Here is a 16992-nt window from a genome sequence, read left to right on the forward strand (position 1 = left end):
TTGCTGTAGTAGCTGACGTTTATAGTGTTGAGTCAGTATCTCTGGAGAGGAAGGGACTAACACACATAGTAGTAGGCTCTCCTGGTTTTTGGCTCTGTGTGTGCAAACAGGCCCTTTGTTTGTGTAAATAGAGGTTGCTCCAGTGTGTGTTTGAGGTCTGGATACTGAGTCAGCAACACCCTGCAGCATATGATCTTCACACTGGGAGAAGGAAGAGGCCGGGGCAGAGGAGTATCCTCCAGCCAAAATGTGTTTTCACTCGGCAGGCAGTTTTAATTTTTTTTCCCTACACGCCAGATGTCCCTCACAGTCGAAGCTTGTTTTTCACTCGAGTCGGACTGGTCGAGTCTGCCAAGATCGGACAGGCTGTGAAAGAGAGCCGAGGAGACTACGCCCACTCTTCTTGAACATCCTCTCCTTTTCATCCCCTCTTCTCTCTCTACTCAGGGTTTTCTGAAGCACTGTAGATTTTAGCAGCACTGGTTGGACTGTACTGCAGTTGTTTTACTAACTGACTACTACAGTATACACTCTGACTATCCTCCCATTTCTCTCGTTTATTTCAACACCCTTCACTCCATGTGGGTTTACTAACTGAATGAACTGAAGAAGGCTTTTAGTTGAAACGTTTGTGTGAAGGCGTCTGCATGCTTCCCAGACACAACACTTCTGTTCGGGTGCACAACATTTTTTTTTTTTCTCGAGGCAAGCTGAAGTCTACCCTCTTGTCGGCAATTGGTCAACAGTAGGGGTTCTTCAATGAAGTGCCTGTTGTCATTTAACGAGAGACGACTTGTCCTAATGCACATGCTTTCACTTGAAATACTGCACCAAACATCCTAGTCAGATGAAAAATTGCCCGACTCCAAACATAAACTAAAGAAATCTGTCAGAATTAATCGAAGATAAAATGTATAACTATTTTGAGTAAGTGTATACTGGCTACAGTGTCTCAAAAGGGACAAACAGTACTATTGGCACTTTTTCTTGTTTTTTAAGCGAAGGTCTATTAAGGGAGTATGCTAGCACACTTGTTCGGTTCGCCTGAAGCGTGCTGACGCTTTAAAATTCCCCTAAAAATGAAGTAAGCTGTTTTTGAAACTCCTGTGTGTGTGTAGACCATACTGTATTTTTTTTAATTGTCACTGTTGTAAATTAGATGGTATCAGTTTTCTGGTACTGTTGTAAATTAGGTGGAATGATTGTATGTATGTGTGTGTGTGTGTGTGTGTGTGTGTGTGTGTGTGTGTGTGTGTGTGTGTGTGTGTGTATGAGTCATCAGGTCTGTGGTCAGTTTACTAGCTAATCTATTAAACTCTTTGGCAGGGTGATGCCAAGCACCCAAGTACTGTGATGTCCAGAAGAACATACTACTTACTGTGTGTACTCTAGTCCCTTTCTCTCTAGACATACTGGAGCAGAGGGATCATTTGTGTGTATGCGTTTATTTTATGTGTGTGTGCGTGTCTCACTCTGAATAACTTACCAGCACCCTGTTTGCCACAGGCTGCCAGGGAGTCATCCTGATGAATTATGGGGGATGGAACATGCAACTCAATATCCATCCAAATCAAAGACTTCCTCTCTCTGCTGCTGAAGCCTGGGAGATCACACACACACACACACTCTCCCCCTTTCTCTCTCGCTTTCACACACACACACACACTCTTTTTCCCCCTTCTCTCCTCTTTCCCACACACACCCGTCTGTCTCCAAGACCAACAATAGACAACTTCCCAGAACTTGATCTGCTAGCAACAGTAACTACCACGTTCAGTCAAGTTCTCAGCTATTCTTTTAATTCTCCAGTTTTATGTAAGTTGGACAAGCCTTCAAGGCAAGAAAGTGAAACATCTGCATAACATGACTTGAACAGTAAGGAACTCCTTATGGAAAAAGAAAAGTTTGAATAAATATATATTAATGTGATGCAACTCTCAGAGCACCTCACCTAGTCTGCTCGATCCAGCGCTCTTAACCGCTAGGCTACCTGCTGGCTGTTTACTTATGGATCCTTCAAAAGCTGAAGATGACCACAACACCGAAGTATTCAGTTAATCTAATGGTGCTTTTTTATAAAAAAAAAAACAAAGCTGTGGAAAAATAAACCATATATATCGTTGAACAATCTGTCGATGTACCCTTGAGCAAGGCACTTAACCCTAATTGCTCCTTAAGTCACTCTGGATAAGAGCATCTGCTAAATGACATGTATTGAGGAGGGTGGACAAAGCTTTCAGGTTGAATGCTCTCTTTTGTCTTTTCCTCCCGCTTTACCTCTTTCTCCCTCTACCAATCCATTTCCTATCTATTTTCGTTCTTTCTCTACCTTGTCATCTGTCTTTCTTTGTACCTTACTTTCTTCTCTCTCTCTTGCTCTCCCTTCCCCTTTCTCTCCATCATTCTTTGTCTCTCTCTCTATCTCTCTATCTCTCGATCTTAGCAGCCCACTTCGAGCGTTATTAGCCCTGAGCAGATCTCCCCCCCAGTGGTAATCCATCCGTTCCTTCTGGCTTTGAGGACCAGGAACATGCATGTCATAATGTTGCCCCGTTGCGTTGTCATGTAACTTTGTTGATCACATCAACATAGGGATTAGCAAAACATGTTCTGTCTTCTAATCAGCCATGTCAGCTGGCCTATTAAGAGGACCGCTCCGTGTTCTTGTTTTTCAGAGCTTTCAGGGTTAGGCTATAGGCAGGATGCTAGTCCCTTTTTAAATTGCACTGCGTTACCCTTAGGCTGACCAAGACAAATGTCTGTCTGTGACAAATGCTCCAGGCTTCACATATGAAAAATGAATGGACACACTGCTGTAAGTTGCTTTGCAGCATATTATGATCATCACATGTCCTGTCGTTGCAGCGAGAGCTTTCCACTCAGTGATATCTATCTACACCTATATATTATGTAAAGGTTACTTTATTGCACGGTACACACCTTTTTCTATTCATATACTGTCCATACTGTCTTTACACACCATTATATATTTAAGCAATAAGGCCCGAGGGGGAGTGGTATATGGCTGTTCTTATACAAGACGCAACGCGGAGTGCTAGGACACAGCCCTTAGCCGTGGTATATTGGCCATATATCACAAACCCTCAAGGTACCTTATTGCTATTTTAAACTGGTTACCAACATAATTAGAGCAGTAAAAATAAATGTTTTGTCATACTCATACGGTCTGATATACCACGGCTTTCAGCCAATCAGCATTCAGGGCTCCAACCAACCAGTTTATAAATGTATATACATTATGTATATTTATATTCCGGTCTCTGACATTCCTCGTTCTGATTTTTCATGATGTTTATTATTAGTCTGGATTGTGTGTGTGTTATTACATTGTTGGGTATTACTGCACTGTTAGAGCTAGAAGCACAAGCATTTAGCTGCACGTGCGATTAACATCTGGAAATCTGTATATGCGACCAATAAACTTTGATTTGAAATGTCGGCTGAGCCACATGGGCGATTTCTATTTAATATAATAATAATAATGTAATAATATTTGTGTCCTAGTTGTTCTTGTTTGTGGTCACGGAGAGTGAGCAGAGCAGTCATCTCTAAATTATATATCAGTCATTTCAGTCCAGGGAGAGGGTTACTCTCCTTGATCTCTAGAGCAGGTATTCTCAAATTCAGATACACACACACACACACACACACACACACACACACAGTACCAGTCAAAGGTTTGGGGACACCTACTTATTCCAGGGTTTTTCTTTATTTTTACTGTTTTCTACATTGTAGAATAATAGTGAAGACATCAAAACTATGAAACACATATGGAATCATGTAGTAACCAAAAAAGTGTTAAACAAATCAAAATATAATTTAGATTCTTCAAAGTAGCCACCCTTTGCTTTGATGAAAGCTTTGCACTCTTGGCATTCTCTCAACCAGCTTTATGAGGTAATCACCTAGAATGCTTATCCAATAGTCTTGATGGAGTTCCTACATATGCTGAGCACTTTTTGGCTGCTTTTCCTTCACTCTGCTGTCGAACTCATCCCAAACCATCTCAATTGGGTTGAGATCGGGTGATTGTGGTGGCCAGATCATCTGATTACAGCACTTAATCACTCTCCTTAGTCAAATAGCCCTTTACACAGTCTGGAGGTATGTTTTGGGTCATTGGCCTGTTGAATAACAGATGATACTCCCACTAAGTGCAAGCCAGATGGGATGGCATATCGCTGCAGAATTATAAGATTGTGAGGACCCCCTGCAGTACCTCAGGAGGCCAGATCTCAAAATATTTAAAAACAAATAAAACAGACTTTTTAATATGAATAATACTAACATTTTTTTAATAGATATGGAATAGGTTTAGAGCGTGTAATACAATGTCATGTAATACATTGTATTACAGGCCCTTGGCAACATGGGCCTGGGAGGCTCACAGGGATATTGGTATCCACTGCGGTATTGGGGTGGCAGGTAGCCTAGTGGTTAGAGTTTAGAGTGATGGGCCAGTAACCGAAAGGTTGCTAGAACGAATCCCTGAGCTGACAAGGTAAAAATCTGTCGTTCTGCCCCTGTTCCCTAATTATTTTCTTACATAAATGCTTTAAAATGCAACGTTTTCTCTTTACCTCATGTCACAATGTGTAGACTTGCAGGATATTAGCTTTTCAGGCTGCAACAACAACACAATCTCTCTGCCCATGACAAAAAATGTGTAGAATTGATGTAAATTAACTTGAAAACTGCTAAATGTTCTCTGATCCCAAGAGGCAGGCTTTTAAAATGTTCTTTCCCTGGGCCCGAGACTTGGTTCATCCAGCCATGCACTGCCGAAGTAAAAGTCCTTATGCTTTTATTTATTTTAATATATTTTTAAAAATTTACACTAGTTTTCTGATTTTTTTTTAGGGGGTCCTTGATGAATTTGATATCACAAATAGGGTTCCTGGCCCTAAAAAGTTTGAGTACCCCTGATCTAGAGTACAATTCTGATTGCCTTAATGCAGACTGGACTGAAATAACCTGTTGGGACAGGATCTCCTTCCATTATGTCCTCTCATACACTGGTCTGAGATTATGGCCAAAAAATCATATAAAACATTTTTTTCTTGGATTTATGGGCAATTCACAATATACAGTATCTCTAAATAAGCTTTGTTGTACAATTAAAGTTAAAATACACTGCATTTCATACAGTCAGCAATAAACAAATGAATTCAGGACATGTGAAATTATACTAATGCTAAATCTAAGCCTTGCACATCCATAAAACAATAATAATTTTAGCAAAATAGTTTAACCTGCTTTTTTTTGTAATAATCACTGATCTGTCTTTCAAGTCTGTCTATGAAAAATAACTTTTTTGTTACAAATGTAACCACAACCATGCATAATGCACATTCACTAATAATGACTAACTTGTTGTAGCAGGCATTCTAGATAATTAACACCGGTCTCATAAACACACTCGAGCACAAGCCCATGTGCTAGTGAGTAGACAACTAATCTTTTATAATTGAAGTTCAGCCTACCTGGATCTATTTGCTAGCTAACAAGGTAGAACAGTTGAATTGTTATGATCACACCCTTCTGTCCGTCTCCAACTGTTTGAACAGCATGCTAGCCTGTCTACTTTGTTCAGATGTTGAAATCAAGTGACCTAACTTATTTCTCAAAATGAGTTGCCAATTTGTTATATAATTGATTTATGAAACACTGACTAGACAACTAGTATAACAGTCTGGCTAAAATGCTGCTAGCAGTATTGCGCGTGACAAATTGAGCATTCGTTTTCCAGGCATTTGGAATATCGCACGGAAACATGCATTCAAATGAATGTGATATATTGCCCAGCCCTTAGTGTGTGTGGTGTTTTGGTTTTCAAACTAGGTAGCTTTTCTCCTGATTGCAGCGAGCCAGAGTCACTGAAGGAGATCTGTGCTAGGGGTTGCCAGGAGGGCACCAGGCTCCATCTGCCCCAGCCAGCCAGTCACTCTGTAGAAATGACTTCATTTAGCCAGACCCTGTACAAATGATGGCTGGTAATGAGAGTAGTCTAAGTCCCTATTAGCGATGGGAGGCACTCCAACATATTTATTTAGCTAAGTTTCTGTTTGATTATCAAAATACATTTAGAAAATCAGTGTGTGTGCTAATGGTGCATCATTTCTGCTTACTGGTAGGCTTCTTAATGATAGCTTTTCTTCTTGAAAAGCCCAGAGAGTTTGGCTGCTAGAGGAACATATTTGTAGATGCACTAATTTGTCTGGTATCGTCGTCTCCGCACTTGAACCATGTGATAGAATCAAGTCCTATTTTGCTATTGAGTGAGTTCCGCCTGTCCTTTCTCAATGAAAAGCGCATAGACCCTCTTACCTTACTTTCATGAGAGTGAGATGAGCCTAACTGAAGGTCTAAAGCCATATATAGTCTATGACTCTACATTGCACTTCACTCCCTGCTGCTCTCTAGACAATGTCAGGAACTCCTCTCCGGTGGTTGGGACTAGTCCAGGCAGCCATATTGTTCACAGAACCTCACACCAGCCGCCCACTGTGCTTTGTAATGAACATTTTTCTGAGTGTAAATTATTTGTATTTGCTGCATGTGTTTATACAATCCCATATCACGTGTGCCCGTATAGAGAAATCTTTAATCTAGGTATAATATGCAATCTCATACTCAATTTGAATCAAACCAGGAATTAGACTAGAATGTAGTAATAGAATAGTTAAGTAGTTTTACGGTTAGGAAATGTAGTCCACTGTTATTTAGAAATGCATGAAATGTAATGTTTTGTTATGGCAGAGTTGTGTTCCATTATTGTAAGTTCCTTGACTCAGCCCCACATGGAGACCTCCCCGTACGCAACAGTGTACCTGTCCCCTCCGCCGGACAACAACTGGAGAAGGTGAGTGGCTTTACAGATACTAGTATTTGTAATGCCGTGTAAAAACAACTAACAAAAAAAGCTGTTTTTAACATAATTGTAATTTTTGATAGACATGGAACACTGGACAGCTACTTTAACGTACTCTGAATCAAGATTGTGGTAATCAGTGGCCCACTAATACCCTTGTACAGATTTGCATTAAGCATTGTCTGCATCCCAAATGGCACCCTATCCCTTATATAGGGCACTACTTTTGACCAGGGCCAAGGGCTGGTGACAATATAGTGCACTGCTTTTGATCAGGGCTTGGGACTATATAGTGCACTATTTTTGACCAGGAATGGTGACTACTGTATATAGGGCACTACTTTTGACCAGGGTCCAAGACTCGTGACTATAGAGGGCACTACTTTTGACCAGGGTCCAGGACTCGTGACTCTATAGTGCACTACTTTTGACCAGGGCTTGGGACTATATAGTGCACTACTTTTGACCAGGGTTTGTGACTATATAGTGCACTACTTTTGACCAGGAATGGTGACTACTGTATATAGTGCACTACTTTTGACCAGGGTCCAGGACTCGTGACTCTATAGTGCACTACTTTTGACCAGGGTCCAGGACTCGTGACTCTATAGTGCACTACTTTTGACCAGGGCTTGGGACTATATAGTGCACTACTTTTGACCAGGAATGGTGACTACTGTATATAGGGCACTACTTTTGACCAGGGTCCAGGACTCGTGACTCTATAGTGCACTACTTTTGACCAGGGTTTGTGACTATATAGTGCACTACTTTTGACCAGGACTCGTGACTACTGTATATAGGGCACTACTTTTGACCAGGGTCCAGGACTCGTGACTATATAGTGCACTACTTTTGACCAGGAATGGTGACTACTGTATATAGGGCACTACTTTTGACCAGGGTCCAGGACTCGTGACTATATAGGGCACTACTTTTGACCAGGGTCCAGGACTCGTGACTATAGAGGGCACTACTTTTGACCAGGGTCCAGGACTCGTGACTATATAGGGCACTACTTTTGACCAGGGTCCAGGGCTCGTGACTCTATAGGGGATAGGATGCCATCTGAGATGCAGCCATTGATGCTCAGTGAAGGGATCAGATCGCCACGTGGGGCACCCGGGTGGGCCACGCGTCTACAGAGGTGCTTCTGACAGATAGCCTTTTGGTTTAAAGGTCAGATGCCGTCATTCTAATGCTCTACCTGCCGCTGTTGTGACTCATTGCTGTCACAGGGTGAATCCGGCCCACAAGTCTTTGCGGTCCTACTGTGCTTTGCTTAAGTATCTCCAGCTTAAAGGGGAAATCAACACCGTTTGCTGAAAATTTGATAATGGCATGGCTTATTAATGCTCGTTAGGTACCACTACTATGCGTGTGTGTTTCTTCAGTTAAACTGCCTGCCTGCTTTTACCTACCTAGAGAAGGCAGCAGTGTAATTACGGGACAGTTTTCTCTCCCTCCAGTGTTTACAAGGCAGTGAATTGCAGCCCTGCAATAAAGGGCTTAGCCGAGCCCCTCCCTCTCCCACTCTCTCTTCCCTCTCTCTCTCTCTCTCTATACAGTTGTGTGTTTTGAATGTTGGCTTGGCCGGCTGCCAGTCGCCCTGCTGCCTCCTCTCACCCCCGTAGAATTGCAGACTGAGGCCCAGCATGGACACACATGGCTTCCATCTTTGCTCTTACTGCACTGTACTGGAGGACAGTGTCATAAAACCTGGTTTCCCCTCCCCAATCCTAACCTTAACCAGTAGGGGAAATCCAAATCTGTCCCAAGATCAGTGTGTAGGTCGGCAGGTCCACACCCTCATGTCGTTGTTGACAGACAAAAACAGGTTGGCCTGTGACGACAAACCTCCTGACCGAGCAAACAGATGTTGCTGTGACCTTGTGTTCCCAGAAAGAGCAGGGAGGGAGTGCCATGTGCATCATACACACAGGCATGTGCTACACAAACACACGGACACACACAGATTTACTATGTGGATTTGGGTTGGGATTGATTGACACTGCTTCTTGGCTCCATCACAATTGACCCATTGTGGGATAGTGATAGCCTAGATCAAATCTGATTGGGTTTGGTTGAACAAGATGAAGTGTAAAGTGGTTGTTCCACTGGATATCATAAGGTGAATGCACCAATTTGTAAGTCGCTCTGGATAAGAGCGTCTGCTAAATGACTTAAATGTAAATGTAATGTAAATGTGTTGAAGTTTTAAACTTTTTGACAGAGCCTCTATTACTGTTTAACCAAATTGTTTATGTAAAGACATTTCTGAAGCATCGCTAATTACGCACATAAACAATAAAACCAGAGAAGGTGGGCCTATGTTTTAGTTGAAAAATAAGGTTATGATTATGAATCTGACTGCATTAGGACATTAATTCAGGATTTCAGTGTATTTATACTTCAGTGTTTTCCTTTAAGAATCTCAACGTCTCCCTTGGGGCTAACTTGTTAGATCAAATAGGACCATATTTAACCCTTAGACAGTGAACAGTGATGTATTTGTTTTGGAGCATTCAGCCTCGGCAGACAAACATAACTCTTCCCACTCCCTCTTCAGTTACTGCCCTGAACTGGTTAAACGTGTTGACTTGGTAACCCGTGTTTTATGTGTACATCCCTCATTCAGATGGCCGGTAATCAAGTGCTTCCAGAGGCCACCCAATGGATTTGCAGCAATCCAAGCGATCCTAGGCATTATGTGACATGCTAGCTACACAGTATAGAATACATCATATGAGCAAAAGTGACTTGGCTAATGATGAATGTGTTTGAGGTCCTCATGTTAAGGATCTTTCACCATGTTCTTTGGATTGATTGAATGACTCTTGTTTTTGTGGTTGCTGAAAGACATGTTGTTAATGCCTTGTATTGATGCACAGTGTTAAATGTCTGTGTGTTATTGATGTCTATGACCTGTCTTAATGCTTCTCTCTACTGGACCAGAGGCCCTGGTGTCCACCCAAGTACTAACCACATGCATTCTTCTCTGACTAACACACTTCCACCCCTCAAGGACAGAGTTGTGTGGCCAGCATACCATTCTCTCTCTATTGCTTTCTCTCTCCTCTTTTAGGTATTTCTTTTAGATATCTCTCCATATCTCTATCCTTTCCTTGCTCTCTCTAAGGTATCTCGCCCCATGAAATATAAATGACATAATTGAACATTTTATTTCAGTCTCTCTCTCCCTCCTCTCTCTTCATCTTCCTTTCTCACTCAGCATTATTGGCACTAACCCATCCATGGCTCTGTTGGCCAATCCTAGCCTCCCGCTCCACTCCAGTGTTACAGGGATATGCTCCCCTCAGTGTTGGCTCTGACCACTGTGTACTGCGTGTGTTAAGGTCAAATCCGTCCCTCTGTTTTTTTGGTGCTCTCGGTAGGGTCAAAGGGTGAAGCGAGCTCTGCAATCTGTTCCAGTTCATCTGTGACTCCACTGTTTATAGTTCATCTGTGACTCCACTGTTTACAGTTCATCTGTGACTCCACTGTTTACAGTTCATCTGTGACTCCACTGTTTACAGTTCATCTGTGACTCCACTGTTTACAGTTAATCTGTGACTCCACTGTTTGTAGTTCATCTGTGACTCCACTGTTTGTAGTTCATCTGTGACTCCACTGTTTGTAGTTCATCTGTGACTCCACTGTTTGTAGTTCATCTGTGACTCCACTGTTTGTAGTTCATCTGTGACTCCACTGTTTGTAGTTCATCTGTGACTCCACTGTTTGTAGTTCATCTGTGACTCCACTGTTTGTAGTTCATCTGTGACTCCACTGTTTGTAGTTCATCTGTGACTCCACTGTTTGTAGTTCATCTGTGACTCCACTGTTTGTAGTTTATCTGTGACTCCACTGTTTGTAGTTCATCTGTGACGCCACTGTTTGTAGTTCATCTTTTCAGTTGTTGGAGTTTTCTACCACATTGACTGTCTGCTGAACTTGGTGTGATTGGAAGTCTGGCCGGGTTGTGCGTTTTTGATCCTTTCTGGGCCTCGATTCTCATGTCACCACTTAATGTTAACTGATGAAGGAAAACATAACATAAGTTTGTACACTGAACAAAAATATAAACGCAACATGTAAAGTGTTGGTTCCATGTTTCATGAGCTGAAATAAAAAAATCCCAGAAATGTTCCGTATGCACAAATTTGTTTACATCCATATTAGTGAGCATTTTTCCTTTGCCAAGGTCATTACACAAATCAAATGTATTTATATAGCCCTTCGTACATCAGCTGATATCTCAAAGTGCTGTACAGAAACCCAGCCTAAAACCCCAAACAGCAAGCAAAGCATGTGAAAGAAGCACGGTGGCTAGGAAAAACTCCCTAGGAAAAACTCCCTAGAAAGGCCAAAAACCTAGGAAGAAACCTAGAGAGGAACCAGGCTATGAGGGGTGGCCAGTCCTCTTCTGGCTGTGCAGGGTGGATATTATAACAGAACATGGTCAAGATGTTAAAATGTTCATAAATGACCAGCATGGTCAAATAATAATAATCATAGTAGTTGTCGAGGGTGCAACAAGCACGTCCGGTGAACAGGTCAGGGTTCCATAGCCGCAGGCAGAACAGTTGAAACTGGAGCAGCAGCACGGCCAGGTGGACTGGGGACAGCAAGGAGTCATCATACCAGGTAGTCCTGAGGCATAGTCCTAGGGCTCAGGTCCTCCGAGAGAAAGACAGAAAGAGAGAATTAGAGAGAGCATATTTAAATTCACACAGGACACCGGATAAGACAAGAGAAATACTCCAGATGTAACAGACTGACCCTAGCCCCCCGACACATAAACTACTGCAGCATAAATACTGGAGGCTGAGACGGGAGGGATCAGAAGACACTGTGGCCCCATCCAATGATACCCCCGGACAGGGCCAAACAGGCAGGATATAACCCCACCCACTTTGCCAAAGCACAGCCCCTACACCACTAGAGGGATGTCTCCAACCACCAACTTACCGTTCTAAGACAAGGCCGAGTATAGCCCACAACGATCTCCGCCATGGCACAACCCAAGGGGGGGCGCCAACCCAGGTGCACCATGTGCTGGGGATAATAAAAGGCCACTTTAAAATGTGCACTTTTGTCACAACACAATGCCACAGGAGCGTGCAATTGGCATTCTGACTGCATGAATGTCCACCATAGCTGTTGACAGAGAATTGAATGTTAATTTCTCTACCATAAGCTGCCTCCAATGTCATTTTAGAGAATTTGGCACTATGTCCAACCGTCCTCACAAACGCAGACCACGTGTAACCACACCTGCCCAGGACCTTCACATCCGGCTTCCTCACCTGCGGGATCATCTGAAGGGGGGGAGTATTTCTGTTTGTAATGAAGCCCTTTTGTGGGGAGAAACTCATTCTGATTGGCTGGGCCTGGCTCCCCATGGCTGCATCCCTGCCCAGTCATGTGAAATCCATAGATTAGGGCCTAATTATTATTAATTTTTTTTTACATTTGACTCATAGTTCAGTAAAACCTTTAATTGTTGCATTTATATTTTTGTTCAGTATATTTATTTCCCCTCTCAAAGTCACTGTGAAGCTCAAGCTAGATTGGTGAGAAGATCTGGGAGTAATTTGGGTCTGTCTTGTATTTGAAGTGCTTTTCACTGGTAGCCCCTGTCATCAAGTCAAATGTTATTGGTTGCATACACTTATTTAGTAGACGTTATTGTGGGTGTAAGGAAATGGAGAAGGCCAAGGTTGGCTATGAATCCGCTCTCTGTGAAGGTCTGTGTAGATTGTGTTTTCAATGAGCAACTATTGTGCAACTACACTGTATCAGGAAATAACACTGATTGCAATTTTTCACACTTTAACAGTGTTACTTTCATCAGCTGTTGTACAAGATGATACAAAACACAGGAAATACAGAATGTTGACTGTACTGGGCTTTTAATATTTTTTATTTAACCTTTATTTAACTAGGCAAGTCCGTTTAAGAACAGTCTTATTTACAATGACAGCCTACCCCGGGCGATGCTGGGCCAATTGTGCACCGCCCTTTTTTATTTTTAATTTTAATTTTTTTAATTTGACCTTTTATTTAACCAGGTAGGCTAGTTGAGAACAAGTTCTCATTTGCAACTGCGACCTGGCCAAGATAAAGCATAGCAGTTAGACACATACAACACAGAGTTACACATGGAATGAAAAACATAGTCAATAATACAGTAGAACAAAAGAAAACAAAAAGTCTATATACAGTGAGTGCAAATGAGGTAAGTTAAGGGAGTTAAGGCAATAAATAGGCCATGGTGGCAAAGTAATTACAATATAGCAATTAAACACTGGAATGGTAGATGTGCAAAAGATGGATGTGCAAGTAGAGATACTGGGGTGCAAAAGGAGCAGAATAAATACATAAATACAGTATGGGGATGAGGTAGATAGATGGGCTATGAACAGGTGCAGTGATCTGTAAGCTGCTCTGACAGCTGGTGCTTAAAGCTAGTGAGGGAGGTAAGAGTCTCCAGCTTCAGAGATTTTTGCAGTTCGTTCCAGTCATTGGCAGCAGAGAACTGGAAGGAGAGGCGGCCAAAGGAGGAATTGGCTTTGGGGGTGACCAGTGAGATATACCTGCTGGAGCGCATGCTACGAGTGGGTGCTGCTGTGGTGACCAGTGAGATATACCTGCTGGAGCGCGCTCTACGAGTGGGTGCTGCTATGGTGACCAGCGAGCTGAGATAAGGCGGGGCTTTACCTAGCAAAGACTTGTCGCCAAACCCACTGGCTACAGGTTATCTACGAGTATGAAGTGAGGGCCAGCCAACGAGAGCGTATAGGTCGCAATGGTGGGTAGTGTATGGGGCTTTGGTGACAAAACGGATGGCACTGTGATAGACTGCATCCAGTTTGTTGAGTATGGGACTCCCAATCACGGCCAGATGTGATGCAGCCTGGATTCGAACCAGGGACTGTAGTGACGCCTCTTGCACTGTGATGCAGTGCCTTATACCGCTGCGCCACTCTGGTGTTTTAAAGGACCGTATAGTTTAGTCTGCTTCATGTTATGCAGTATGGTAGATACTGGTATCGTGAGCGACAGCACTAATGTGGAGGGCATAGGTCTGCTGGGACCCTGCTTCTCAACTGGTGGATCAGAAGCCACTTGTGGCCGATTCCTTCTGGGTCACAGCAGGTTGTTGACGTTATTCTGTCGGTCGCATGTAATCTTGTTGGGTCACTGCACAAAAACATTGGGGAAACACTTAAACTAGGGGAGCGCAAAGTGGAGTGCTAAACTGAGGAAGAATCTCAACTGCATACTCCTCGCGTCCCCTATACTCGCCGCCTCAAAACCCATTGGATGAGAAAGCCAGAGGTCCCTCCCTTCTGACCTTTTCTTCCAATGGGTTTTGAGAAGGTGAGGAGAGAGGATGCGAGGAGTATGCAGTTGAGATTCTCAGTGAGTCCCATCCTGTGAATGCACAAGGCAGATGGGGCCATCGACACTGACACGGAGTTCACGTGGGCATAATACCAGCAACACATGATTGCACAGTCTAGCATGGAAAATAGACACCCACTGACAAGAATGTATTGCGTCGGAGCTTGGTGTATGGGTTTCTGCATCAGCTGCAGGCTCTCATGTAAAACAAAGGACGCTCGGGGGGTGTAAGTTTCTGTGACCGACAGAATAACCACAACAACCTGCTGTGACCCAGAAGGAATCAGCCACAAGTGGCTTCTGATCCACAGACCTATGCCCTCCACATTAGTGCTGTAAGTACAGATCTAGGATCACCTTCCTGAATCCTAACCTTAACCATTAATGGGGAAAATAGAAAACTGACCCAAGACCAGCACCTAGAGGCAACATCACCTTACCCCAACAAAGTAGAACTAGCTACTTAGCGGTTAGCTTTGCATCTGCTGACTGTCGTCCACTGTTGAATGGCTGAGTTTCAAGCCCACCAAACCTTGGTGTTTGTTGACATAGGCCTTGTTCTATTTTTGACCCTGAGGTTGTGTACTTACATGTGTTGTGGGGGTAGTGTAGTGCCCATGCCATGTTACATTCTTCAAATGCCAATGGGAAGTAGTTTCCTCTTTAGCTGTTGTCCTTGACCTAAGAAGTTCTCATCTACAGGCTATAAACAGGGACATTTTGTATTGAAATCGACTAGCGTCAGAATGTGTTTCAGTGGGCGGCAGCAGATCTGGGCTGTGGGGTGGTCTGTTCTTCCTAGATAATGGAAAATACATTTGGCATTTTGGTCATTAAGCAGATGCTATTACACAGATCAACTCTGATGAGAAGGCAGCATTCGGTCTATGAGTGTGTAGTTCTTGGGAGTGTATCGATCTGGTAGTATTTCAGGTCTGTGTCAATAAGGGTCTGGTAGTGTTAGTGGTGTGGTGGTGGTGTCTGTTTTGTGGCTGTCAGTTTGGATCTGTCACTGTGTTTTTGTAGTTGAATTGATTTGTTAATGTGTCTCTGCTTTTATTCTGTGGTCTTGTTGCTGAGATTCGGTCTGGGAGACAGATGCTCCAGTGCAGGTCCATATCGGGGGAGATAGCAGAGTGGGAAGTGTTTACAGCGCCGGCCACATCTGCACTGCATTACCGCCTAGGCAGGTTGCCTGGAGACGGGCCACAAATCCCCTTAACCCTTTCAGCTCTGTCCGCGCCCCAGAGAGCAGATCAGAGCCCGTTGTATACACACAGGCTTAGTGTCTCCGGCTGTCATCAAACAGACAATTACGAGAGGATGAAGTGCAGATCCAGAGTGTACATAGCAAGTGTGTGTGTGTGTGTGTGTGTGTGTGTGTGTGTGTGTGTACATATCTGTGTTTTTCTTTGGAGGTTTTGTAACCATTAGTATTGTATGGCGGTCTGTATGTATACTACATATACGTGTGTGTGCTCTGTCTGTCTAACGTTGTGAAACCACTCCAGTGCATCGGAGATGCATTGCAGGCTGCTGGCTTGTCTAAAGCCTGCTTTCAGATCAGTGGGCTTAGAGACCAATGGGGTCAGGTCAATGCTTTGGGATTGGCAGCGCGGCCAGGCAAGCACGACAGATATGCAGCAAGGGAACTGCACCGTTCACACAGTCCCTGGTTATGTCCCAAATGGCACCCTATTCCCTATGTAGTGCACTGTCCTCTTTCTCACTAGCTGTCGGGACAACAGGTTTTATCATTATCTCCCCCTTCAGATTGTTATTTTAGGGTTGTGGTTCTCTCACATCTAAATATGGCTGCCTGACCTGTTAGATCTCTCCGGAGGAGTTTATCAATTTGGTGCAAAATACCCTCTTTTCCTTTCTTTTGGTCTCTCCATCTCTCGCTCTCCCTTTCTCCCTCCCCCTCTCTTTCGCTTGCTCCCTTCCCCGTCTTCTCATGGCCTGTTATAGTGGGTGTTCAGTGTGACCCCAGTGAAGAAGGGGTCAGGTTGTGTATTTGGAGCTGGTTTCTCAGTACACTACTCCCCAAGAGGGAGCCATGGTCCCACTGGTGTCTGGGTAGAGGGGTTCCTTGGCTAGGGCCCTGCACCCTGGGTCTGGAGACTTGGGCCCTGGGCAAGAGGCACTGATGTGTCCCTATGGAGCCCAGCTGGACCAGGGTCAGTCACTGGGGTCACAGGCTCTCTGGCTCTCTCCCTGTCCCACGCCCTCCTCCACCCCCACCTACAATGCCTTCAGAAAGTATTCACACCCTTTGTACAGCTGAATTTAAATTGGATTAGAATTATATTTTGTGTCACTGGCCTACACACAATACCGCATAATGTGAAGGTTGAACAATGTTTAAAATTTTTACAAATTAATTAAAAGCTGAAATGTCTTTAATTGATAAGTATTCAACCCACTTTGTTATGGCAAGCCTAAATACTTTCATGGGTAAAAATGTGCTTAACAAGACACAAGTTGCATGGACTCACTCTGTGTGCAATAATACTTTTTAATGACTACCTCATCTCAGTATCGCACACATACAATTATCTGTAAGGTCCCTCAGTCGGGAATTGAATTTCAAACACAGACTCAACCATAAAGACCAGGGAGGTTTTTCAATGCCTCACAAAGGGCACCTATTGGTAGATGGGTAAAAAAAAAAAAAAGCAGACATTGAA

The 16992-nt window shown here is 43.4% G+C and overlaps 1 protein-coding gene across 3 annotated transcripts in view; it reads left to right on the plus strand.

Moving 5' to 3' along the window:
* The window catches only part of LOC106562620 (CREB-regulated transcription coactivator 3-like), a 102888-nt gene that overhangs the window by 30117 nt on the left and 55779 nt on the right, over positions 1-16992 (plus strand). For all 3 annotated transcript variants that reach the window (XM_045708667.2, XM_045708665.2, XM_045708666.2), the window contains exon 4: positions 6825-6886. In XM_045708667.2, the coding sequence (XP_045564623.1) occupies positions 6825-6886 (62 nt within the window). The remainder of the gene's footprint in view (positions 1-6824; positions 6887-16992) is intronic.

The sequence above is a fragment of the Salmo salar genome, chromosome 26 (assembly GCF_965601325.2).
Source record: "Salmo salar chromosome 26, fSalSal1, whole genome shotgun sequence".
NCBI classification, from domain to species: domain Eukaryota; kingdom Metazoa; phylum Chordata; class Actinopteri; order Salmoniformes; family Salmonidae; genus Salmo; species Salmo salar.